The 26,273-nt window shown below is 38.7% G+C and overlaps 3 protein-coding genes across 3 annotated transcripts in view; 2 read left to right on the plus strand and 1 right to left on the minus strand.

Moving 5' to 3' along the window:
- The first annotated feature begins 184 nt into the window (after positions 1–184).
- Positions 185–6,484, plus strand: LOC146480657 (SH3 and PX domain-containing protein 2B-like). The gene is made up of 2 exons (XM_085109871.1): positions 185–523; positions 3,080–6,484. The coding sequence occupies exons 1-2, from the start codon at positions 193–195 to the stop codon at positions 3,436–3,438; spliced, it is 690 nt and encodes a 229-aa protein (XP_084965997.1). The 5' UTR covers positions 185–192; the 3' UTR covers positions 3,439–6,484.
- Positions 6,485–6,549: 65 nt separating this feature from the next.
- On the minus strand, positions 6,550–7,705 carry LOC146480658 (ubiquitin-conjugating enzyme E2Q-like protein 1). The gene has a single exon (XM_085109862.1). The coding sequence runs from the start codon at positions 7,490–7,492 to the stop codon at positions 6,746–6,748; it is 747 nt and encodes a 248-aa protein (XP_084965988.1). The 5' UTR covers positions 7,493–7,705; the 3' UTR covers positions 6,550–6,745.
- A 137-nt stretch (positions 7,706–7,842) lies between these two features.
- The window catches only part of LOC146480659 (tonsoku-like protein), a 28,107-nt gene continuing 9,676 nt past the window's right edge, over positions 7,843–26,273 (plus strand). The window contains exons 1-14 of the mRNA XM_085109815.1: positions 7,843–8,127; positions 9,017–9,112; positions 10,306–10,469; positions 11,955–12,262; positions 13,209–13,380; positions 13,768–13,885; positions 14,739–14,884; positions 15,226–15,381; positions 20,722–20,847; positions 21,585–21,798; positions 22,736–22,818; positions 23,479–23,568; positions 24,361–24,433; positions 25,716–25,879. Of these exons, the coding sequence (XP_084965941.1) occupies positions 8,097–8,127; positions 9,017–9,112; positions 10,306–10,469; positions 11,955–12,262; positions 13,209–13,380; positions 13,768–13,885; positions 14,739–14,884; positions 15,226–15,381; positions 20,722–20,847; positions 21,585–21,798; positions 22,736–22,818; positions 23,479–23,568; positions 24,361–24,433; positions 25,716–25,879 (1,941 nt within the window). The 5' untranslated portion in view covers positions 7,843–8,096. The remainder of the gene's footprint in view (positions 8,128–9,016; positions 9,113–10,305; positions 10,470–11,954; positions 12,263–13,208; positions 13,381–13,767; positions 13,886–14,738; positions 14,885–15,225; positions 15,382–20,721; positions 20,848–21,584; positions 21,799–22,735; positions 22,819–23,478; positions 23,569–24,360; positions 24,434–25,715; positions 25,880–26,273) is intronic.

The following is a 26,273-nucleotide window of genomic DNA, read 5'->3' on the forward strand; positions in this document are numbered from 1 at the left end:
ACATGGTGACCTATCTTTTTTTATTTCATTTCTCGAAATAGTACATAGTAGTGAACAATCACAGAAAAGTTTGAGAAAAGTTTCGCGACAACTTTTATTCCGCGGGAATCTGGTAATCAGAACACTGTAGTCGTCACATGTGTGCCACGTGACCCGTGGTGCGTGACAATATTTGTCACTTGAACCCCGGAGATGTTTACGTGGTCAACTAGGTCAAGTCCTCAAAGAAGCTACTTTTACTACGACATCGACAACGAACTTTTAGACAGTGACGAAGACAAAATCGCCATGATTTATGTCACTGCTGCGCGACTCGATTCGATCAAGGAGCGTTGGGTCGATAAAAAGAGTAGAAAAACACAATACACCTTTGTTGTGAACCTTGAGTGGTCGGATGGTTCTTCAAGTGTTGTGTGGCGGAGCTACTCAGATTTCTTTGAATTTCAGTGTCGGCTTTTGGATACATTTCCTGAGGAGGCGGGTTCCGCAAGGGGCTTCGTAAGGATTATACCATGTCTACCAGGTATATTTTGGTAATCCATGGGCCGACACGGGGAGTACAGTTAATTGATGCGCTTTTGTTGATCAAAGAACAGGACAAGTCTCCTGGGTTCTTGTAAGACCACGCGCGCGCGCGAAAACATCGCGTGCGAGTAATTGTGCGCGGGAGGGTCCGTTGGTATGCACCTTGTGAAAGCAAACAGCATGACGCAAAAACAATCCGAACAGGCGAAATTTTTATCCAGTATCACTAAACGCAGAAGTATTTCAGTCTTTTGTAAAAATTGATGAATGTTGGTGAGAAGCAGGGGTGGAGTCTTTTATATCCACCCACTAGTATGTATAGCACTTGGGCTGCATCTCTGCTGAGTAAGGGTGTAATAATTAATAGCCCTTATCACGGTTTCCGACGCCATTTTGACAAGTAGGCAAACAGGCTTGAAATAACAGTGTTTGTGTGGAAATGCGATGTCAAATAATTTCGTAAAACATCGCTTCTGAAAAATTCATGAATTGGAAACTTGGCACTAGGAAAAGGATTTTAAGAAAACAAATTGGAGGGATGTAGCTGTGCCAGAAAGCATCCAGTCGTGTTTTGAACTTTCCATACATTTGTCTGTATAGCGAACCAGCCGTGAATTGCTACTTAAACAAGATGCCTATACTGGCATGTACGTAAGATGCTGGGGCTAATTCATTTATTCCAACTGTATGCTTCGCTGATTGATAAAACTATCCTTGCTAATGGAATATTTTGAGTCACGAAGATCGTGTTATGTTGTTTCCCTTGTGTTACGCTACAAAGGCTCTCACCGGAAATATCGGAAATTCCATTACGATGACGTAAGCTTCTCAATGACCTCTTTTTAGTCTCCCATCGCGCGTGGTTCGGGACTGTCAAACAAAGCACGATTCTTTAGCCAGGAACTCTCCAATTTCCACCGTTTTAAATGTCGAGTACTTCTTAGAAGTTATTCTTTCGATTTACCGCTTCAAAATGGTGAAATTTTTGTTTGAAAACGGCACACTTGAGTCCACAACATGTTAACAATATGGCGCCACAGTTTAATCTAGTTTTAATGAAGAAATCAGATGATGCGTTGACGTCACACAGGTAGGGGTGAGTGGGTCCCCTCCCTTGCGATATAAGCGACAAGAATGGATTTTGATTGGCCTGGTTCTGTTGAAGACAGTCAGAACAATACATCCTGAGTAGGAGAGGGGAGGGTTTAATGAATAAATTAATGTACAGATTTGTGGCTACGAGAAAGAAAAAAAAAAAAAAGAAATCGACCTGTTTTTAGACACTTTTTTTTTTGTTTTTTTCCTGTTTATTTAGACACGGTATGCCCCTTCAGGGCATCCCGCGTAAATAGTTTGCAGGAAAAAAATTGGGGGAAATGTTTGGAAAGTTCAAAACACGACTGGATGCTTTCTGGCACAGTTACATCCCTCCAACTGTTATTTCAAGCCTGTTTGCTCACTCATCAAAATGGTGTCAAAAACCGTAATAAGGCCTATCATTTATTAGGCAGGTTATTACAGTAACTTGAGTTTTTCATTTCAGGGAAAGTATGATTTCAGGGTTGGCTATTATTTACGAAAATAGGGTATTTGGTTAATTAAGGGTTTGTTAGAGGTGGGGCTGGGGCATATGGGACTTTTCTCCTCCCCATTCCTCTTGCTCATGCAGTTTTACTTTGTCATCACACAAACAATTGTGCCAACTGTGCCGACAAAGGAGGGGTGAGATGGAAATGCCAGGAGCCTCTCTATATATCAGCATTGTGAAATGAAGAACCACATCTTAAAATATTTGTTGCATTCTTTTGCATTCAGTCTCTTTATGGAATATTCATAGAATGCTTAACAACGGTTGTTGATATACCAAGCAAGACCTGAAATATTTCCCAGCCACTACCTTCTCATCAATGATCACACTCCAAAACCTTTTTCTTGCTTTCTAATATATGATTAACAAACCTCTGTTGAAGAAAAGTGCATGGGTAAGGGTTGGTTGACAAAGATTCAGGTTGAAGAGCCTAATAATAATATTTATAATGGAGCAACAATAAAAAGCATTATAGAAAGAAAGAGAGGCCAGGATGAATTAAAGTGTGCAAGAAAAGTTAAACAAATACCGAGGATATACTCCTCAGAAGTTTTAGTTGGAGTGTTCTGTCTGGTTCTTCAAACCACAACTCATTAGCTTATATAGGTTAAAAATTATTTATCTTGAAACTTACTATCTTGGAAAGAAACCTGTTTCCCTTACATACTATTGAGACTAATAATAGGGATAAAAAAATATTGATAAAATAATTTTATAGCCCACAAATATTATAGCTTTACAGTTTCTGTAGGGATTAACCTAATTAACTGATTCTGGGGTAGCAGCCTTAGCAATTTTAGGGAAAGGAAAAAATTAAAAATTGTTTTAAGCTGAAGGTATAAGTTATAACCGAACAGCCCCTACCCACCCCCCCCCCCCCCCCCAAAAGAAAAAAAATTTAAATAAAATAAATAAATAAGTCAATGGCACAATTTAATGTAATGGTTTGATTCACTTGAATTGCAGGGAGAAAACTTTTTAGGAAAAGTGACTTAGCTCTTGCAGAGGAGCGGATGCCAGCAATTGCGAGTTACATCAAGGACTTGATCAAACTTCCAGCTAAGATTTCACAAAGTAGTGTCGTGGTTTCCTTTTTCCAAAGGAAGCAGAGTGATCCAGAATGTTTTCAACAGTTTCCACAAAATATCAATAAATTAAGTGAGCGTGGGAACAGTTTTGAGTCACAGACAGAAAATAAAGAAGGTGTATCACAAGAACCTGTAGATAATATAGTTTTGTACAAGGATGGAGTAGATAATGAAAAAGAAACCTACTTGAATCCCACATTTGAGGCATCAGGAAGCTTGAGCAGGGACAGATGTTGAGTGAAAAGGAAACAGCCTTACAAAGCCAAGTGGTGTCAATGGCCTGAAAAGAACTACAGTTTGTTTCATTTCAAGGAACTCAACAGCTGATTCACCTTGAAGAAGAATAGGCCATTTCCTAGTTCCTCCAAACCTCATGGCTAAGTGCAAAGCCTTCATATGAAAAATTAGTTTTGCCTGCGTATGAATGAAAACTTGTTTTCATATGAAAAGCTTTGCACTTACCCTCACTTTCATGAGGTGCAAAGTGACCCAGAAATGGCCCATTCTTCTAATAGATCACTGCATCCATGTTGCCCATTTTGAACGTACCTTGTAGACATAACTCATGTATGGCTAATGACTGTGAAATTACTAAATAAATCTCACGAGGCAGCTGGTATATCAGTGCATAATACCTAACACTGAAAAATTGTGTGAAAAATGAAGAGTAGGCCACTTTTCAAATAATCTTTCAGCCAACTGCATTATCATCCAATATACCAGCAAGCCAAATTTAAAAGCAGTTTGTTGGTCTCTAATTCTTCAAACGTGAACTTCACATGTTCCCTAATCTATGTCACAGCTCTGAGAAGAACCGAGAGAAGACTAGGTAAGTGGTGAGCCAAAATGGCAGTAAATCTGAATGTTTTCTTATTTCATTTTAAAATCGTGTTTGGGCAAATCACAATATTTTTTCGTGAAACATCTTTGAGAGACGTGTATATTCAGTTGAGAAAGTAAGAAAATTAGATAATAGGCACTTTAACAAATACAGTCATGAAACAAAACTATTAACTACACCTGTATTGACTAATCACAGCAAGCAAGTCTTTGTAGTTGTGTGCACGTGACAAACTAGCCTGCGTAGCAGTAGTTTCCATTTCCTTTAAGCACGAAAGGCGCACTCTTACTTTTTTGCTCCTTTTTGCCCAATGCCCTCACTCGTCTTTCGTGCTTAAAGGAAAAGGAAACGACTGCTACGCAGGCTAGTGACAAACTGATTGCAGTAACAAAGTACCGGTAATTAAAGCATGATCATTCTGGAATATACCCCTGAGAAAGACTAGTCTTGGTAATATAATGTGACATTTCGACAGTCTGAGAGGATGTCATCAACAGAGTCACTTTTCTCTTGACAATTTCACCAAATACCCGTACAGTCCTTCTCAGGACTACACTCTTCTGGATGATCATATTTTACCTACTTATGATACAACTCCTCAGTTCAAACCATTTACAGCCAGGATGTGAAACCTTGTCAGATGCCTTGTACTAAAGAGGAAAAGTGGTACATAATTCTTTAGATTATAATGTACTCCCGTGAAGGACTAGTTTTGATGACATAATGTGACATTTCAACAAGCTGAGAGGATGTCGCCATCAGAGTTACTTTATTCTTGACAATGACACCAAATACAGTCCTTCATTTTTGGTGACATAACATGACATTTCAACAACCTGAGCGGATGTCATCATCAGTCACTTTTCTCTTGACAATTTCACCAAATACAGTCCTTCTCAGGACTACACTTCTCCCGGATGATCATATTTTACCTACTTATAATACGACTCCTCAGTTCAAACCATTTACAGCTAGGATGTGAAATCTTGTCAGAAGCCTTGTGCTAAGAGGATAAGTGACACATTCTTCAGATTAAAATTAAGATATTTTAACAGTTTTACACTTGTTTTTTTGTCACAGAAATAATTTTTTTTTCGTTTCCTTGTTATTGTTTATTGTGTTTCAAACTGAAAACAGCATGAAAGTGAATACAAAATAATATGTATGCTATGGCTCACAAGAGTTTCAGTTCTGTTCTCTTAATATCACTGTTCAATAGAGGACATAGGTAATAAAATTAATATTATCATTGCAAAGGAAGTGACTGAGAAGTCATTCAATTAACCTACAACCACCCCTGTGTTAGCATTTGTTTGACCGGCTTCTCAACATTATTTTTTGAATATTTAATTATTAACAATGTTTTTACTCAGTTAACATTAGGGTTTCATGAAAACACTAAACAATAGTAACTACCTGAAAATTACATTGATGCACCATACCAAGATTTTGAACCATAAACATCACCGATACCTTCAGGTCACCAGTTTAATTTATCTTGTTACAGAATAACCACCTAGTAAGCCAAAAAAAAAATATCAAGACTGGATTTCTGCAGTTTATACTTTCATGAAAAAATTTACATTTCAACAACCCACCAGTAAATTTATTCAAAACAATTAACTTTGCTGATGGATTTCTTCATTCATATGCCGACAAAAAAGAATAGAAGTGACTAATTACATCCCCTTACACATCCTGTCTTTAAAAACAATCTTGAAATCAAATGCATCAAGCTTGTTTATAGTCCGGATGATGTTTCTCTCAAGGGTTTTTTTTCCTGATTCAAAATTCTATTTATGTTGTTGAATTGAATTGGAGTTACTTCATTTCTTTTTACCTCAGACCGTAGAAAAGACAGTTAATAAAACCTTACAGGTGACAATTATTGTGATATTTGAGGCAACTTTCCTATGCAATAGTGAAAAGAAAAATTACGTCCACCATTAGTCTAACAGCTTGCTAGTTCACAATTTGGAGCAATCTGATATGCTTTGATCATTAGCTTGGGGTTTTAAAAACAATTTGAATTCCTAGCTTGCTTTTGAGATGCAACAAAAGCCAGGAAGCTGAATCACCTGTCCTTCTTCTCTGAATATACCCCATAACATCAAAATCTTGACATGATACAAATGGCCTATTTACAATCCGACTGCAGCTTTCAAACAGTAAAAAGCTTTTTCAGAAATAGCTTGAATCAATCGTAATTTTACCTATGCATTTCTTTTTACAAATTACATCAAGCATGCATTAAAATATTGTGCTTTTAAGGAACAATAACTTACAGATGGAATAATAATGATTTGTAATCCCTTTTTAATCAATGCACTGCCTAAAAATAATTACTTTTGAAGGGAAATAAAGTAAAACTCCATGATTTCGAGTATTGGAGAAGCAAAATTGTTAAAAAACCTACTCACACCTTCCTAAGTTCCTAGCAAATGCTGAGTGTTTACAATGCTAGCCCCCACACAAAACAACCCCAAATGAGAATGCTAACTCAGTAGTGACTTTTTAACACAACAATGCAACAAATTTATTTGCAGAGAACAGGAACGAAAAAGAGCCCAAGTATGAAAAAAAATTTACGAATGCAAAGAATAAAATTTTGTCAATTCCTACATCCATTGATTTCATATGATACCGCGATATTCTACTTGAAATTGACCTTGAAATTAATATTTTTCCTCTTGCTAAACCCAGCTAGCCTTCCGCCTTTGGTGGCGTTACCCACCCATATTTTTCATGTGTCTTAACTAATCGTTTGTAAGCTGATTCGGCCTCTTTCTTAGAAAAAGCCTTTTTAGTCGATTTGTCGATTCGCCCTTGGCCTTTCACCACGGCCGCGGAAAATTGTAACACAATGGCTTCAACTGTATAAGCACTGCTCCAACCTTTCGGAGTTAACAGTTCCATGCAGATCGCTCCGCCATCAAGCACAAATCCACCTTCAATTCGTGGCGCTGACACTCTCATAAAGGGAGGTGCAAATGGAAAATTCTCTGGAAACGTAATATTCAATAGAATGAACTTAGTTCCGGTTTCAACCATGTCCCTGTAAAGCAAACTGTCCGTGTCGATTTTGTATAATTTCACGTTCCATTCGAATAAATTATCCTCCACAAGTTCTGCCGAAAACAATTTGCTATCACAACGCATGGTGACATCGTGAAATTCTTTCATAAGTCGTTTTGATCGGACCCTTTGAGCGTGAGAAGAAGACATCTCGCCCACTTCGTTTGTTTTGAGACCATTGCTCCCTTGAGATTTCGGCGGATGTGAGTTATTCAGGTGTCTGGTTTCACTACTGTCTTGAGTTTGATTACTAACATCGTCGTCTTTCTTTTCGTTTTTGTGATTGGAATCTCCCTTGGCCTTGCATCCATTCTTGTCAGTCCCCTCACCATTCCGTGATTCGCGTCTTACGAGTTTTCGAAACACCGACGCCATTTTGAATGTCCGTATGTAAAATGTTACGAAAGGGATAACCAGCTCCGTGGTGATATCACCTTTGAATGAGTTCGGTAAAACAATCTCAAACAGCAATCCTTGACTCCACGTCACTCTCAAACTAAATTCTAATTCATTCCTGTTGTGCCATTTAAATAAACATAGAAACAAAGACGGCCATATATAACCTTTCGACGATCGCTCCTTCGTTCGTCAACAATAAAATTCTTGCCGTGGAAGCCTTGGAATGGTGGGATTGACGCCCGCGCAAAGCCAGCGGTGTTTCACGTAAAACCATAACGAGGCTAACTCCCGGTCAAGGAATCTGGGTACGAAATAAACCGCGAACAACCCGCCATTTTCGAAGAAGTTTGCTAAAGCTACAATTGCACATTTTAGTAACTGTGTTTTTACCCTCTCCGGGATTTAACAACAGGCACAGAGCACTAGAACTACAATACGAGTTTATGGGTTCACAGAAAAGTGGAAGAAAGGCTGAGGAAAGAAACGTGTATGTTAATCTTAGGGTTGCTTTTTATCGAGTACGATTTTAAAACATCCTTCGATTTGACGGAAACTGCATGATTCCTGGTGATTTTTGCAAATGGAAGCAAGCTTTGAAAGGGAGCTTAAACGTACGTATTGTTTATTTATGAAAATTATTTTGCAGTATAATCTTACATCAAAGGTTCAATTACCGAATTTTTTTTTTTTGCCATTATATTGCTAAAACCAATCAAACCCCATTCTTGGGTTCGATTGAATTCAATTACCGTAATGTATTTCCTCTGTTAAGCCCCCGCTCCTCCACCCCCCCCCCCCCCCCTTAAAGATTAAAAAAAAGTGTAGATAAGCCCATATGATCCGACACCCCCCAGGGAGCTTAATAGAGGAAATCCAGTTTCAGTTCCATTGTTTTACTTTGGTAAAACTTCCTTGCAGACGTTAACACTTTCCATATGGTGTTGAGACCAAAAAATGTTTCAATTGAATGGTGAACTTGTGACAGATATGAATCCCCACTTCACAATTATGTTATGACTGTCACTAGTTTTTCAAAACCACCAGCTTAAAAAAAGTGCCTTTTCCATGGACTCTGAGCGTGAGGTTGTTAGGATCTCGATCACAACTCTTTTCCTTCTTACCATTGCTCTCAGAAGAGATCAGAGATTATGATTTCTTGCTGTTTATTCTTGTTTTCAAGGTCGGTATAGACTGTTCACAGTCCCCCTATTTTTCCGTGGGATTTTTGACACTGGTAGGCTTCGATGGAGCTGTCACCATCTTGGTTTGTAAAAGCAAGCACAATCTAACCCCCGCTCCGCTCCTCTCGGTAGTTCAGACACTCTCCCAAGATCGCGCCCGCTTTTGCAAACCAAGATGGCAACAGCTCCATCGAAGCGTACCAGTCTCAATAATCCCACAGAAAAATAGGGGGACTGTGAACAGTCTAAGGTCAGTATGATTATGTCACAAAATGACAGCTTTGTGATGTACATGAACATTTTTCTTTAAAATTGCTAGAACTCAAAAGGCGAAAACTCAAAGCTCAAGAGAAAGGAGATTTAACTGAAGAGGCCAAGCTCTGCAATGCTATTGGAGAATTACTTGCCCAGTATGGTATGAAAACTATTATTACAAATTATTGTGTTTAAATGTACAACTTTGTGTTGGAGAAATATAATGATTATTATTCAGTCATCTGAAATTGTACCTACCTATATAGCCTAAAATATGTATCCCCTGAGAAGAAACAGGGATAGCCAATTTTAACAGCTAGATTTGACTTTTTCTTTTCTTTCTTTTTTTTTTTTTTGCTTTTAAAATTTTTGGTGAGGCAAGGGGATCTGGCTCCTTCCATCACCCCAGTTACAGTTGGAGAGGAATGCCATTTCATAATGTTTGAAATGATTTGAAAAGGTCACAATTTTAGATAGTTTGTGAACTGGAAGGGTAGCAATTAAATCCAGGTATTACAAAGGGGAGCAAAAGTTGAACAAACATTCCTGGTAAAAATTAGAATTGAAATTTTCCATTGCCAACAATGATATTGTAGGGGATACATTCCTGGGTGTTGTTTATCGTTGCAGTATAGGAAAGAAATATAATGATTTTCTGTTTTATGTATGTGAAAGGGGTAGTAATAATATTTTTTATTAATAATAATAAATTATTTTTTGTTCTTATTACATGTATTTTTATTTAGCGAACCAGCCAACCACCTAATGCTATGAAAATGAAATAGATAATAAGTACATTATGACAATTATCGGAAAAAATTTCAATGGTTAGAGCATCCTGACTAGTAACTGGAAGGTTGTGGGTTCGATTCCTGCTGGGGCTCCGAAATTTTTCCCCGAGAATTTTCATCATGTACTTATTAAATATTTTTTGTTATTGTGAAAATTAAAACTTTTCATATACGTGAAGACTGAAGTAGACACATTAGAACTAAAACTCCAAGAAATTGCTTCATTCAACCCCAAAACTGCCTAAGACACAATCACCAAAACACGTTTACACACAGGCAAATTTTTTATTAAAAAATTGTTCTCCATTATTTTTATGTGCAGATAGGAAACATTTTTCTCTGCACATACATGTAATCCTTACAATATTGTTGTTATGCACTGGTTATTGCAAAGCTTAAAATTACATGAAGCTTAGAGTATACATTAATTTTATGCTTTTAGAGCTTTGTGTGCTTATACCTTTGTAAAATCAAGTCTGTATGCCAATTCTGAGCAAAAAGAGCTCTCTACAGCATACCACTCAATCTGAATGGTAAAATGTTTAAATTTATGCTGATTTAGGATACTTTGAGAAGGCTGTGAAGGAACACACCAGGGAGGTGCAGCTTTCTGAGGCAAGTCAGGATACCATCGGAACTGCCATTGCTCACAGGAAAGTAGGAGAATGCCTGTGTGCATTGAAAAAGTACAAGGAGGCCCTGTTTCACCAAAATTTACATCTTGAGGTATGGGATTTCAGCAGAAATGATATGTATTAAAATTTGGATCATTGTATAATGCAATTGCAAGGATCTGATTGGCTTAGCCGCCATGGTATATGCAGCCAGCATTAGAGACCATTAAATTGTCTTCTGGTTGTTCTTCAAAAGTGAAATCAGCATGATCTAACAATATTTCTTGATTGTTTTTAATAATTAAAAACTATCCCACTTACACTGTCATGTACCTTGTTGGCTATCTATCACCTCATATCTAATGCGCGCTCAAGGACTTGTGTTATTGTTAATTATTAAATAGTATTAACTAGTAACCATGTGATAAATTATTATTATTAATTATTGTTGTCAGACATCTGCTGGTCCACTGAAATTGGTTCTTTAATATATTTGATACAATGTTGATTCTTAGCTGCTGATTTTAAAAAAAAGTGATCACTTGATAATTCACTTGATGGCAATAAATCTTTCCTGGATTTTTATATGCCTTGGCAATAAATCTTTCCCGGATTTTTATATGCCTTTGCTTCAGCAAATCCCTGCTGATCAAATGTGACAATTTTGTTGACCATGAAATTGGTAATACTGAACTAGCAATCAATGAAGTTTTTCTCACTGTCATTTCTAATGACCAGTCAGCAACTACATGTTCACAATCACTCATTGCAAGGTCCATGCTACCCATCTTGCAGTCAATGAAATTATTGCAATCACATGTCTTTTGAGCACTCTTTAAATTAATGGATGATACCAGTGGTGCTTGTTAATCAGACTACAAAACAGGCATCACTTCACTTAAATCACTTCATTTAAGCGTCAGTGTATTTAGCACAGCACACCAACTGGGGACACGTTTCAGATCGAGTTGGAATTTAGAAGTGTTGGTTTTTGAGGAGCGGGGAAAACCGGAGTACCTGGAGAAAAAACCTCCTGGAGCAATGACGAAAACCATCAACAAATTCAACCCACATATGACGCTGAGTCCAGGAATCGAACCCGGGGCACATTGGTGCGGAGTCGAGTGCTCTGACCACTACGCCATCCCTGCTCCTCTGCATTTCAACCGACATCTGGGAACAATTTAAGCCATAGGTCAGGGCCCCACCAGGAGCACTAAGACTCTTGACTGCATTGCTTTTGGGATCTGAGGATCACAAACACTGTAGGGCCTTCCACCATTAAAGGTTGCAATCCTGTTATTGGCAGTTTTTTTCCTTGCTGTCAAGAAGAAAAGAACTTGTATCATATTACAGGACTACTACTGAGTCTTATGAAAGGGTCAGGTCCATTATTTTGCTTTGACTTGTGCTGCTAATTTGTTGATGAAATCCCAAAGTGTGGCCACTCACAGAAAAGTTTAATAATTTAGAAATACACTGTACTTTACTTTGATGCTGTTAATTTTCATTTGTTGGTCAGAATCTTTGTTGTCGTGAGCTTGGTTTTCCTTAGAAATTAGATGATTTTGATCTTGTATTATGTTGTTGTTTGAAGCTTGCACAGTCAGCAAGGGATCTCGTAGAGGAACAACGAGCATTGGCCACCATTGGGCGTACATGGTTTGTTCATTCAGATGATGCAATCAGCCCTGATGAGCAGGAAGAATGTTTGTTGGAGTCACAAACAGCTTATCTAAAGAGTCTGGCTGTCTGCGACAAACTGCAGGAAACTGTTCCAGGGAAGGATTTGTTGGAAATGAAATCAAGACTGTATTTGAACCTTGGTCTCACTTATGAAAAGGACTCCCAGGAAGACTCCTCTAGAGCCAAGCGTTTTATGGAAAAGGCCTTGATCATTGCAAGGTAATTTTGGTTTTGTTGTTCATTGCACACTAATACTAACAGTAAAACCCCACTAATTCGAACTCGGTTAACTAAAACTCCCAGCTAGCTCAAACAAAATTGATTTCTATTGGATTTGACCCCAATTTCTTTTGTCAGTTATTTTCTATCAGCTAGCTTGAACTAATAATTTTACTTTCCCTTGCCTCAAATTTACCCTATTACTCGCACTCTATCTTGAAACATCAGTTGGTAAACCTCAAAATATCAGAACATGGCTGATTGACATGTCAAAATCTTTAATCTTTATTGATAAGGTGATTGTAACGTATGGAAACATCCTTAACCAAACCTCAGCAATGGGTTTGTCCTTTAACCCTAACTAAACTGGGCTTTTTTTTTGTCTTCTGAGGGCAAATTCTGCCCTCCCCCCCCCCCCCCCCTACCCTTCCCTCCATAACTTTGCAAGTATCAAAATCTATGACACTGAGACTTGGAGGATGGATAGTACATGCAAAGATGTCTCCTTTGAGGTCTGCAATGCGAATTGATGACATCATATGATGTTGTAATTAGGCAGCCCTCTTGGATCTGCCATCTTGGATTTCTAGATTTTCCCAAACCTTCAGGAAAGCGCCAAATTGAACGAAAAGTAATCAAAACCAATAAAGGAACACTAAAATGAGCTAAAAACAATAAAGTTACGTTAAGAAAAGTGATTTTTCCTCATTTTAAAACAGGGATTTTCTTAAAACTGCCTGTCAAAAATTGGCTCCCATGGTAACATCAAAGTCAATGAACACTAACCGACCACATGCAATTTTTCCCAGATAAATTTCTGAAAATTTTCTGAACTTTCAGGGAGTTTGCTCAAATATTGAAAAAGTAATTTGGGCTCAAAATCGCAGCAGGCAGTATTTTGGAAGACAAAAGGTTGATTTTTGTCAAATTTATTACACTTGTCTAGAGACCAAGGACTGAAGGATACAGAATATCGGTGTCTGTTGTCTATTGGGGGAGTTTACATGAAGTGTGACGAGGATGCACATTCTCTGAGGTGTTTCGAGCAGGCTTTACAGGTTGCTAGACAGGATAACAACAAGTTCCATGAGGCAGATGCTTTAGACATGATGGGAAAGGTATTTCCTTTAAAAAAATATGAGACTTGATTCAGCTTTACACAGGCTCACCATCCTGAGGTTTGTGTGATAGGCTGTGCTATAAAATGCCCAAGTATATTATACATTTAACCTTCCTTAAGGTAATATTTAGGGCCTTTAAAACAAGTTAAAATGAAGTAAAACCACTCAAAAATAATAAATTGAGTTGAACATTGTTCTTTATGTTTTTTAGTATTCCAGTCTATCTTCATTTTAAGCTGGAAAAAAAAGGCCTAAATATTGCGTCACTTTTTGTGAAAATGCCTAAAGCAAGCTCCTGTGGCTGTACTTCAGAAAAAATGGTATTTCAGCCTGGACACCTTCCCATTAACTAGTCACCTTTTTACCTTCCCTTTCATTTTCTAGGTGTTTCTCAAACTGGGAGAATTTTCTGCCGGCCGTCTTAATTTAAGGAAAGCATACAAGATCAGTAAGGCCAAAAGATCAGATGACATGGAGGAACTTAAATCCAACTTAGCAACAGGTAACACAACTAGTTTTACAAAATTGTTTGCTCTACTGGCTGTAAATCAATGAAATCAGTGACCATTCAGCAGGGGACATAGATCTTCTATAAGATGTTGCTTGCTTGACTTCTTTTTGAATAAACTACTGCATTATTTTTCAACACAATGTAACATTGTCCAAACATTGTCATGGTGCACTCAATTAATTTGTCCTCTGTACACGACAGATATTCCATGCTATGTAATTTTGTCAGAATATAACAAACAAAAACCATTTGCCGCTTTCTTCGATAAAAGTGTTTTGTTATCAAGGTGTTGAATAATAAAACAATTATCCAGTGCTTACTCTTGTGGAATATTGCCTGATTTTAGCCAACTCAGCCTAGGTGATATTCAGCGTCATTTCACATGATAATTGTTAAATGTGTGGAGAATATTTCCACAAGCCTAATTTCTAAAAAACAGAGGTCATACCCAGCATTCCAGATAACTTTCAAAGTCAAGATGTTAATGAAGAATTTTGAGGGGTCAATAGCCCTGATTCTCTCTAAATCTTCTTAAGTTTACCATTCAGTTTGCCAGGTCAAGAACCAAACTTTCTTGGGTTTTTGACCTGAGACCCCTCTCTTATCCAGAACACTAGTCTTACCACATCATGCCAATTATGTCAATTTCACACAAGTAGACAGTGATAAATGTTAAGCCCACTTGTTATTACATAATGTAAATCTTTGGATGTTAGCTATGCTAGAAATTATTATACTCATTCTGTTAATTTTTTCATATTGGAATAGGCTTTTAAAGTTTAATATTAACATTGTCCCAGTTTGTGAACTTAAGGTCGATACAATGTTGAGCTTTTCTTTCCAGCTATTAAAGGGATCAAGTTTCAAAGAAAACATGCAAAACTCTCAGAACATTTGCTGGATGAACAGATGAAAATATTGGACAAACTTGGTGACTTGTACTGTCAGGCAAAGGCTTACCATAAAGCTCTTGGCTGCTATAAGAAAGAGGTATTGTGTTATGAATACATTTTTAAAATGAATGCGTAATACACATTTATATTCTTTCTATATCACAAGTTTTGTGGCATTAGTCTCAACTGTGTTGTAAAAAATTGGAATGTACAGTTACTATTCAGTGGTACCCTTAGAATGTACTCCAGTAACCATATACTTATAACTCCATCAGTTAAATGTTATGTAATAACTTGGTAAAAAAAAAATTAAACGTGAGGCTTAAATTTGCATATTATAAAGTTTGGTTTAAATTAATAATTGATAATTTGCATTCTCCTAGAGGGAATTGGGAGGTGCGGGGCAAACTGATACCAATACATTTTATCTTCCTACAGCTTGAGCTGGCTAAATTGGCAGGAAAATCACACAAAGAGCTCTCACCCATCTACGTTTCCCTGGCTATAACATACTCTGATCTCAAATGTCCAGCTGATGCCATCAACTGTTACATGGAAGAGCTGGAAACTATGGAGGAAGACAATTACAAAGAGGTTGGTTTTCTAATGCATCTAATTAACCATTAGACATCAATGTCAGGGTTGCCACCAGCTGAAAAAAAGCAATTCACCAGGCCAACTATCAAAGTCAATAGCAACTACAGTAAGAGCAAGGTGTGTAATATTGTTTTAAGACAACCCAGAGGCCAATCTATTCAACAAAGAAATTTGGTAAAGATTGTTCTCAGGTACTTTTCTACAATTTTCTCTGCTCACAACCACGAGAATGGTTTCCCAATGTTTTCCCAATGGTCAGTCTCTGGGTTATACAGTACAGTTTCTGGCAAAGGTACCACCTATGATATCTACAAATGTCAGTTTAGACCTTAACTTGGCAATTATGGTCCCATCTCTTACTGGGATGTGTTGATTTCTGGCTGTCGTTGCCTTCATTGTGTTACTATCAACGTAAGGACACCGAGCATCAACACAACTCAACAACTTTAATGGCGGCGAGCAAAAGACCACGAGGTCAGATTACATAACAATAAATCACGTGATACAGAAATGCATGCTAATTTATGCAGTATCACAACATCTTCCCCTTTGTAAAAAAAAGTGTCTTACTGAGCCTTGTAAATTGCGACTGAGTTTCTTAGCAAAATAAACAACAATGTTCAAAATAAAGTTTCTAACAAAGTATACAGTTTAAGTTGCAAAGTCCGAAAACGGGCTGGTGGTTTGACAGTACGACCACTCCTTGTAACAGTTGGAGGGGATGCAGCTTCCACATGTTCAGCAGCAGGTTTCACAACAAGTGGGGGGTCTGTTTGTAGTACTGATTGTAGAGGCTCAGCTACTGGTTTTGCAACAGGGTGGAAATCTGACTGCGGCACTGATCGCAGCTGTCGGCGATTTCGACGGTAGGTTCGACCACCCGATACAACCACATATGAACGGGGGCCAATCATTTTCTTGCAAACAGCTTCTGACCAGGTAGATTCTTTTGGCCTCTTCATCCTGACAGTCTGTCCAGGTTGCAACTCAGGTAATGCTGTACCTTTCAGGTTGCAGTAGAAAGCCTGCTTTTGCTTAGAGTTGATCAGTTTATCTTGCACAACCTGTGGGAGAACTGACTTAGGCTCTAGTTGTTTACTTGACAGCGGTAACAAATTGCGTGTACTCCTGCTGAACAACCTTTGTGCTGGGGATGAACCAATTTCCGTAGGCGTGTTACGATAGTCTAGGAGGGCAAGATAAGGGTCAAACTTTCCATGCACGGCCTTCCTCATGATGTTTTCACAGATTTTTACCGCACTTTCAACCTTTCCGTTACTTTGGGGGTTCCGTGGAGAGGAAGTGATGTGTTGAAAGTGCCAGTCACTTGCAAACTTTGCAAACTCTGCAGAAGCATATTGTGGTCCATTGTCAGAAATGACGATTTTCGGAATTCCATGCCGGCTAAACTGCATTTTCAACTTCTCAATAACAGTTCTGGAATCTGTCACGTTAAGCTTATCCACCTCGAAGAAAGAAGAATAATAATCAACAGTAATCAGGTACTGCCGCTGATCAAACAAGAGCAGATCTGTGCCAACCTTTTGCCAAGGCCTTGATGGAATTTCATGTGGCATTAGTGGTTCTCGAGGCTGTGCTGGCTTGGACAAGTTGCAGATATCACACTTGAGAATGAAATCTTTTAACTCAGCATTCAAGCGCGGCCAGTAGAACACTTCTCTGGCTCGTCTAAGGCAGCCCTCAATACCAAGATGGGACGAATGGACCTTTTCCATCATTTCCTTTCTTAACTTGGCAGGTACAAGGAGGCGCTCGCCCTTGAACAGCAAACCATTTTGGGCTGTGATTTCATCTCAAACTCGGAAGTATGGCTTGACCTCAGCTGGAACTTCATCTAGGGTTTTAGGCCAACCTTCTAGGACATTGGACATGAGGATCTGAAGGATGTCATCCGAGGCAGTGCCCTCTTTGAATTCCTTCAGTCGTGCTTCTGAAATAGGGAGATCCTCCACAAGTACTATCTCCTCGAGCTCATTGCAAAACTCGGTCTGTGAAGGAGGTTCGTCGAGATAGGCTCGAGACAGGGGATCAGACATTACCATCAAGCTTCCTTTTTGATACTTGACATCAAGGTTGTAACGCTGTAAGCGAAGCAACATCCTTTGAAGACGCTTGGGAGCAGAACCAAGGTCCTTCTTTAAGATGGCTTCAAGGGGTTGATGATCTGTTCTAACATGCACCACATCTCGACCATACAGGTACGTATCAAACCTCTCACATGCAAAAACCATGGAGAGAAGTTCCTTCTCAATCAGAGCATAACGACTTTCCGCTGGAGTTAGAGCTCTTGAGGCAAATGCAACTGGCTGTCCCTCCTGAAGTAAGGAGGCGCCAAGTCCACTGAGAGATGCATCACTTTCAATTGTGACTTCACGATAAACATCATAAAACTTCAACACTGAAGCTTCACAAACAGGACTCTTGATACTTTGGACAGCTTCATCATGAACAGGCAGCCAACACCATTCAGCATCCTTAAGTTCCAGTCGCCTTAATGGCTCGCAGAAACTTGACAGATTTGGTAAGAACTTTGCTAGGTAAGTAACCATGCCAAGAAATCTTTTCAAGGATTTGACATCTGTCGGGACAGGCATGTCACGTATGGCACGAACTTTGTTTGGGTCAGTCACAACACCATCCGCTGAGAGTAAATGGCCCATGAATGGTACACATGATAGGCGAAGCTTAATCTTCTGAAAATTAAGTGTTAGATTCAACTCACGGCATCTTTGTAGAAAGGCGGTTAAATTCTGATCATGATTCTTCACTGCTTCATCTACCGTGTCTCCAAATCCATAAACAAGGAAATCATCAGCAATTACTTCAACTCCTTGCAGACCCTCAATGGCTTCATGCATCTTCCGCTGCCATATCTCAGGCACAGAACTAATGCCGAATGGCATCCTCAGCCAACGGAAACGGCCAAAAGGGGTATTAAATGTGGTAAGGTAACTGGAGTTCTCAGTCAGTTTAACTTGCCAAAAACCACTTTTGGCATCCAAAACACTGAAAACCTTGGCATTGGTGAGACGAGAGGTGACATCTTCCACTGTCGGTAAGGGATAGTGAGAGCGCTTAATTGCAGTGTTCAAATCTTTAGGATCCAAACAGATGCGAACTGATCCATCCTTCTTGGGCACTGCTAGGACACTGGATACCCAATCAGTTGGCTCAGTAACAGGAGTAACTATCTTGTCAGCAACCATCCTGTCAAGCTCTGCCTTCATTGCTTCCTTCTTAGGAACAGGCACTCTTCGTGGGGGGTGAACTACAGGTTGCACATCCTTGCTAAGCTCAATGCTGTATTCTCCAGGTAAACAGCCAATACCTTGAAACACATCAGCAAAAAGGATTAGTAGTGGATCCTTTGTGACATTCTCAGAAACTGCTGACTCTTTCTTTGGAGCTGCAACTACATTATTGACAGAGGTATCATCACCAGGTACCATAATCTTCACAAGACCCATGCCTTGGGATGACTTCAAACCAAACAAAGGAGTAACATCTTGATCAACAATAACAAAGTTAAGTTCATGCTTGCTAACTTTATGAGCCACTTTCAGCCTTGCAAAACCAAGAGCCTTTCGCTTTGAGCGATCGTGCATAACTAGTGTGATGTCTTTAGGAACAATGTTAGCTTTACTGTAATCTTTTTTTGCCCTGATGTAATCCTGTAGTGGCAAGATATTTGCAGAAGAACCAGTGTCAATTTGAAAGGTTACTGATGCTGAACCATTCAAAGTAAGTGAAACAAGAGCTTGATCTTTACCACTGACACTATGAACGTAAAAGACTTCTTCTTGTTCGACCATGTGAACTTTTGCATCTTCAGACTTGCTTCGGCACTTGACTGCAAAATGGCCTTCTTTACCACACTTCTTGCATTTCTGACCTGAAGCTGGACACAATTTCCTTTCCAGTGCATGTGTACCACCACAAAACAAACACTCTTTAATCTTGGGAGGGTCCTTGCTGGGAGGTTTGCGGCGCGGAACTTTCCCGCGCTTGGGTTTCGACCTTTGCCCCACTGCATTAATATCTTCCTTAGCTGAAAATTCTTCTGAGATTTCTGTCACTCGCGAGTGAGTAACTTGACTTGCTTTGATAGTTTCGATGGCTTTATCTAGGTCGAGGTCTCGCTTTCCAAGAAGCTTTTCACGAACTCTGTCATCCTTCACACCAAGAATTAGCCGGTCGCGAACGAGCGATTCACGAAGTGCGCCAAAACCACATGACTCTGAAAGCTTCATCAATGCAGTTATGTAACTATCAAGCGATTCATTTGACCATTGCTCACGTTTGAAGAAAACATATCTTTCGTAGGTTTCGTTACATGCAGGGACACAACGCTCCTCGAACTTTTCCAAGACCTTGTCAATTTTTAGAGCGTCCGACGAGTTTCCCCATTGAAAGGTTTCGTACATGTCCATTCCTTCTTTGCCGATCACATTTAACAACGAAGCCACCCGAACTTCCTGTGCTTTCTTGTGAATGCCAGCCGCTAGCTCGTAAAACTTCCATTCACGACGAAATGATTTCCAATTTTCTCCTTGATGCAAACAGTCGGAAAGATTCAACGGCGAGGGGATTTTAGCGGTAGTACTAACAGCAGCCATGTAAAACGTGCGACGATCCAAACACACTCGAACAAAAACTATAGACTTCAGTGAGCCTACCAATAACGGACGAAGCGTTGGACTTGAAGACTTCCAAGCTAGGAAGTGAACCTTGATAATTTGGTCTAGATCCCGCTCTCTGACACCATGTTACGATCAACATAAGGACACCGAGCATCAACACAACTCAACAACTTTAATGGCGGCGAGCAAAAGACCACGAGGTCAGATTACATAACAATAAATCACGTGATACAGAAATGCATGCTAATTTATGCAGTATCACAACACATTGTACTGATATGTTCATGGGTAGTGATAGAAGCTCCAGAGGTACCTTCATGATCTCACATACAGTCTCATATTCATATATGAAGCTCCACAATTTGTTGTGAGACAGTATGTGTAGTTTATAAGCACTGTAAATGGTTGGAACCAACGAGTTACGTCGTAAGTACATAAATATATGATCATCCCGATGAGTGTAGTCCTGTGAAGGATGGTTTGAGGTGACATTGACTGATGTTTCGACAGCCTGAGTGGAAGTCATCATCAGAGTCAAGTAAATTGTGGAATGTCAGTAGATGGTATAAATGTTTCTGGTTATTGAGTGATTGGTCAATGAAGGTGAGATGTTATTGGTCGTTTGTCAATACATAAGCACCTTCACTATTCTTTATTTCTCTCCTCTCATTTACAGATGTGTGAAACATGGTGTAACATCGCTTATGTACATGAAAAGGCAGGACATGACTATGAAGAAATTAGGGGTTCTTATCTCAAAGCTTTGGAATTTGCAGGGCTATCAGGAAGGCAACAAGCTGCGGTAGGAATTCCTATCTTAGAAATCAAGACCAGATTTACGAACACTTTCTTATTGAAGATGTATTGTAACTATTGTTTGTTAAACAATAATTTTTTGTTGGCATAACAATAGGCTCTTGTTTTGAGGCAATACTTAAGAGGCATCTTAACTTAGGAGGGCTTCGCACTTTACTGCTTTGTGCAAAGTCTAAAGTTCTTTGTTTCTTGAGACCTTCACAAGACAGAAATAATATTTTTGGTGGAATGTATGTCAAAATGTTTTAGTTTAATTTTATATTTGTGAAAGGCTATTAATCTCCCAATGACTTTCTTTCTGAAGAAAGTTGCAGGAATGCAGTCCACAGTAATAATAAGAAAGTCCTTTTTGAATTTTAATTGCGCCACGTCATGTCATCTTGATCTTATAATTCACTCTCTGTAAACTCTGGAAGTTAATGCCTTCTTTCATTCCATATCTTTGTGGCTTCTTTGCTTTTCATTGATTGTGTAGCAGCTATTAGGTTGCTACCATGAAGGAAATATGGTAAGAAAGAGCATGACTACTGATTTGCCAAACATCAAAACTGTGAAGTATGGTAACCAATCAGCTAATGTAAACTCTGAGTAACTTGGCAAATCATGCAAATGTCTCCATTTAGTGGCATCATTTTAACATATATCTGTCATCAGGGCCCATAAAATCCGAAAATAATACAATCTTCTGTATCCAAATTACCTGCCTCCTTATCGTTTTCACAGCTAAGGGTTTGGAAATGCTTGGCTGACACTCAGAGGTTATTTGGCCTGAAAGACGAGTGTGCAAAGTCACTTGAAAAAGTTACAAAGTTTCAATGTCAGTTTGGTGTTGAGGATGATAGCGATGATGAAAGAGGAAATGACAATGATGATGATGATAATGATGATGAGGTGAAAGAAGCCTTGATTGAAAGAGAAATGCTTCTTTCTGATTCAGGTGAGTTGAGATGCTCTTATTCAAAACTCCTCAGCTGTAATTGTTTGTTCAAGATGTGCGGAGTAAGTAAGTTTCTCTTACGTTGATAGCGTAGGGAGTGGTTGCCCAATCTTTGGAACCAGGGGCTCATGTAAAAAAACGCTTGACTATTAAGAAATTAAAAATAAATGGTTGATATACATTAATTCGATTAAGTACTTATTTTAACTAATTTAAACTATTTCTTAAGTTAAAAATCCTTTGTACACTCTGTCTTTAAAAATTGAACTAAAAGGTACGGAAATAAGTAAATACATTCAAAGGCAGTTCTTAAGTTGGCACCCAGTGAGCCTTAAGTTTTTCAATTTCGATGAAAATTGTGCCAGTGTGGAGTGAGCTTCATTGTGAACAAAAAAATTGATTTAAGATTTTGCATCATGTGGTAGGGCACAATCAAATACGCTATTTTAAGTTGTATTTTAGATTAGTTTTCAGTATTGATTAATTTGTTTTTGTAGTTAGCGCTAACGTTTGTTCTGTGCATCGTGTTTCATTAAAGAATTTTAAAAAAATCATGTGTTTGGGCAATGGGAGTGGCATTCCAGTGACTCAGTGATCCAAGGCGAGATTACCTACTATAAAAATCCAATTCTTTTCAGAGTATCATTTCACAATTAGTAGGCAGTCTTCGGACTGTTGTCCATGACACAATTACTTCCAAGAATAACACCCAGAGAAACCAACATGAAATAGCAAAGAAAAATATATGAATGGTCCTATCTTTGAGGAAATCTCTCTAGAAGGACATGTCTCTAAGCCATGCTCTGTCAAGTTGGCTGCTCCCTGCATTTCTGCAACTACATGTGAACGCTCTTCAAGGCAGACACCTCTCTAAAAGGGCCAGGCAGAGCTGGTCTGTGTTAGAGAGAGTTCATTGTGTAGTTTCGTTTTGTTCCAGATGAAGATAACGGTGATGATGAATATGAAGGAGATGGTCCTAGAAAAAGAAATAACTATTCAACAAAGACCAGACGGAGTCAGGTAATGATAAACGATCCTGACCACCAATGATCATCTCCATTTGTTAATACCAAAACTATCAGAGTATATATGTTCATCACTCTGACCATTTCTAGGGAATGGGGGCTATTAAATGGAAGCTTAGGTACGATGTTGCCACTCAGCCTAATAAAGCCTGACTCTCGGTTCAGGTCTGTTCAAAGCAGAAATCTTTTCCTTCAGGATGCTTAGTTCTACTGATTGCATGAGCTGGGCTGGCTCAGTTTAAAACACAATGCAATACAGTCCAATACAACATAACATAACACAAGACAAGACATGACAAGACAATGGAATTTATCAGTTCCTTCCTATAAGGAGGGATTCTCTGAGATCTTAGAACATGCTATTTCTATTAACATTACATCCAACTTATGATGATTCCACTTATCTGCGATTCCTATAACAGAACTGAATCAACGAGGAGTATTTATTTACTATGGGCCAGTGTTAGTACGGCATTGTATTGTTGATACATGTTCCCTTAGTAGTTTTCCCCTCTTAGTACTCTGTTATGAAGGCGTTTTTAACATAAGGCTCCTTGGTACAAATTCTAACTTGGCAATTTGATTTCTTTTTATAAGCTTATTAAGCTTTTATAAGCTTACAAGGTTAAAGATAATTTTCCATCTTTCTTGGCAGCGCAAACTCGTTAATGAGAAAGGTGAGACGCCACTGCATGAAGCCGCCATTGCTGGAAGTTCACAGCGTGTGAAAGCACTTTTAGAAAAGGTAAGCTTAACTGTACTATGATGAGTCTATAATTTGATTTAGTGGCTTCTGTACATTGTCATTCCAAGTTTGTATTGCCTGCCTTGTTGGCTTAGAAGTCATTTAGGGCGGCTTTATTCTGTGACGTTGCGTATAAGCAGGCAAGCGTCAAACAGGGACAGCTAAGAGAAGAACCTTGGCACATAAAACACACAACTCGAAGGTTTTAATGAACTACTCAAACACGCTTACATCCGGGCTTATATGCACGGGTCTAACAAACTTTATGTAAGACAAACGAAATATCGTCACATATTCCACAAGACAGATGTTCATTTTACACATAACCCAGAGAGATTAAGAGGAAGTTTTTGTAGCTGTCACGAAAGACATTGGTGTCAAACGAAAAGTATATTCCTACCTAATTGAACTAGGGTTCTACTAATGTGATATTTAAACGATACTGTGTTTCTTTTTAAAGACCGGCTTTTGATTGTTGTTATTGGTAAACAAACATGCGCGTGAAATCAATGGCAACACTGGGGGAGAAATAGCAAATACTATCCAGAGTTTAATTAGCCAATCAGAGGGCACGAAAAACACCATAGACTGCTTCGGCGTGCTAGTAATAAGGGTTGGGTTACTTAACTTCTTTTACACGTGAATGAAAATCTCAGTACAGCTCATTTGTGACACCAAACTTTTGCACCTTTCATCGATTGGAATTTTTGTTTAATACCTGTGTCTGTGGTAAAAAAGTTAAGCCTTATAAGATCTGAAAAGGTTGTTTACTGTGCATTTTAACTCTTTCAGGGAGCTGATGTAAATGCCCGAGATTACTGTGGGTGGCTTCCACTTCACGAAGCTTGTAACCATGGACACGTAGGTTTGTGAGATCTAAAAAATTAGTAAAATCTTTGTTCAAAGGTATGACTGAACAGGTGTTTGTTTTTTTCAATATTTAAGTCCTAAACATTATTGGCCTCGAACTTATAGGCGCATGCAAAATGGTACTAATAAAGTACTTACAACCATGAGTGTGTTTCTTCATGATGTCCAACACCGAGAAAGGAGTTTAAGAACATAAAGCAGGGAAGTGTCTTAACACTCTCTCGAGTGTCCATATCTCTTCTCCAACAAGCTGTGAAGTTAAGAGCACACGGACAAATTATATTATGATAAATTCCCAAAATATGTGCTCATAAAGATTGGGTATCAAGACCTCTAGCGCAACATTATTTTCTTTGTTTGAACTTGATCACTTTTTGTTAAGTTTGAGAAATCTTTGCAGCTCATAGTCTGAAAACATGCGCCCTTTCATAACCTCACTGTGTGCAGTTCCCATAAAGAAACATTACGAATGTCCTGAAAACAATAAAATACTGTTGACGTTGCACTTGTTGTTTACTGACAGGTCATAATTCTAAATATTTAGTTAGTACTTTGAGGAGGCTGGTGATAGATGTTGTAGCATTGTACTAGCCATGTGCCAACGTAAAAATGGAAAGTACTTTTGATATTTAATCTTGTATTTGCACCCTGATTAAAGGGGAAGTATCATGGGGTTTTTCGTATCTTTTGTTAAAAATGATGAAATAAGACCTTCAATCAGCTGCCAAATAATTCTAGAATGAGGAGAGGAAAGAAATCGACTCAATTCTTGAAATGAACAACTCGTGATCTGTTCTAGCGCATTTTGGAAACAAAAATGCGATAATTTGAAAAACATTAGCCAAACACTTTTCAAGTTTCAATCCATACCGGCCTACCCTGTCTCTGGCCAGAAGCACTAATCGACAGTTTTATTGCACTGGGGTGATAATTTATAACAAACTTGACAATTGTTTCGTTGTTTCTGCTGACAGACAAACATTTTTGGGTTTTGAAATGACAGCAAATTTGCGTGATACTTTCCCTTTAATATTGCGTATGCATGAATTTCAAGCCTTTGTCTAGTTACTCACCAGGGAAAAACGCTAATAAAAACGCCATGAAAATTACCAGCGTTGAGAGCAATCTGAATCACTGAGAAGCGAATTCAGATTGAGTGATTTGACTGAGAAATTGTCACTTAGTGATAACTCAAACATTTACTCACTGGGTTCATTGAAATTACATTTTTTACGGTATGGTTGGAATTAACGCGTATTTACCAATCCTTTCTCTAGAGGTTGTAGAGATGTTGCTGGCTGCAGGATCCAATGTAAATGATCAGGCTGGCGAGCACTGTTTTGGAGTGTCACCACTCCATGATGCTGCAGAAAATGGCCACGTTGAAGTAGTCAAGCTTTTGTTGTCGTATGGGGCATCCGTAAATGTCAAGGATAGCAGAGTAAGTCAGAGTGTGCTATGGTAAACGGTTTGAAGTTAAAAATCTGCAGTTGGTCCACTGTTAGGGTGGTTGTTAGTCCTGGGTGTTGTTGGTGGCTGGCATGAGCATAAGAGTTAACAAAGTCAATATCATGTTGGTATAAATGGAAACATAAAATGGAAACAATTGGGAACTCAGTGAATTCAACACAATTTAGTTATTTTAATTGTGGAAGCAAAAGACAACAATAGAAGCCAATTTGAGTATTAGTTTGAGCAAGGTCATGTTGACTAGGACCAGGGCTGCTCTCACCAGATTAGAGACCAACTTTAAAAGTTTAAAGAATGTCATCTCAACTTATACGAAATCACTACTACTGGGCTAGACTATGGTGTTGACAAAGGGAGGCTTTCCA

The sequence above is a fragment of the Pavona decussata genome, unplaced genomic scaffold (assembly GCF_977016875.1).
Source record: "Pavona decussata unplaced genomic scaffold, jaPavDecu1.1 SCAFFOLD_53, whole genome shotgun sequence".
Lineage (NCBI taxonomy): Eukaryota > Metazoa > Cnidaria > Anthozoa > Scleractinia > Agariciidae > Pavona > Pavona decussata.

Bases quoted from the DNA above. Each gene is read 5' to 3' on its own strand.
- LOC146480658 (XM_085109862.1), bottom strand. From the start codon at position 7,492: ATGGCGTCGGTGTTTCGAAAACTCGTAAGACGCGAATCACGGAATGGT.
- LOC146480657 (XM_085109871.1), top strand. From the start codon at position 193: ATGTTTACGTGGTCAACTAGGTCAAGTCCTCAAAGAAGCTACTTTTAC. The intron at 524-3,079 runs GTATATTTTGGT...CTTGAATTGCAG, and splicing joins GATTATACCATGTCTACCAG to GGAGAAAACTTTTTAGGAAA.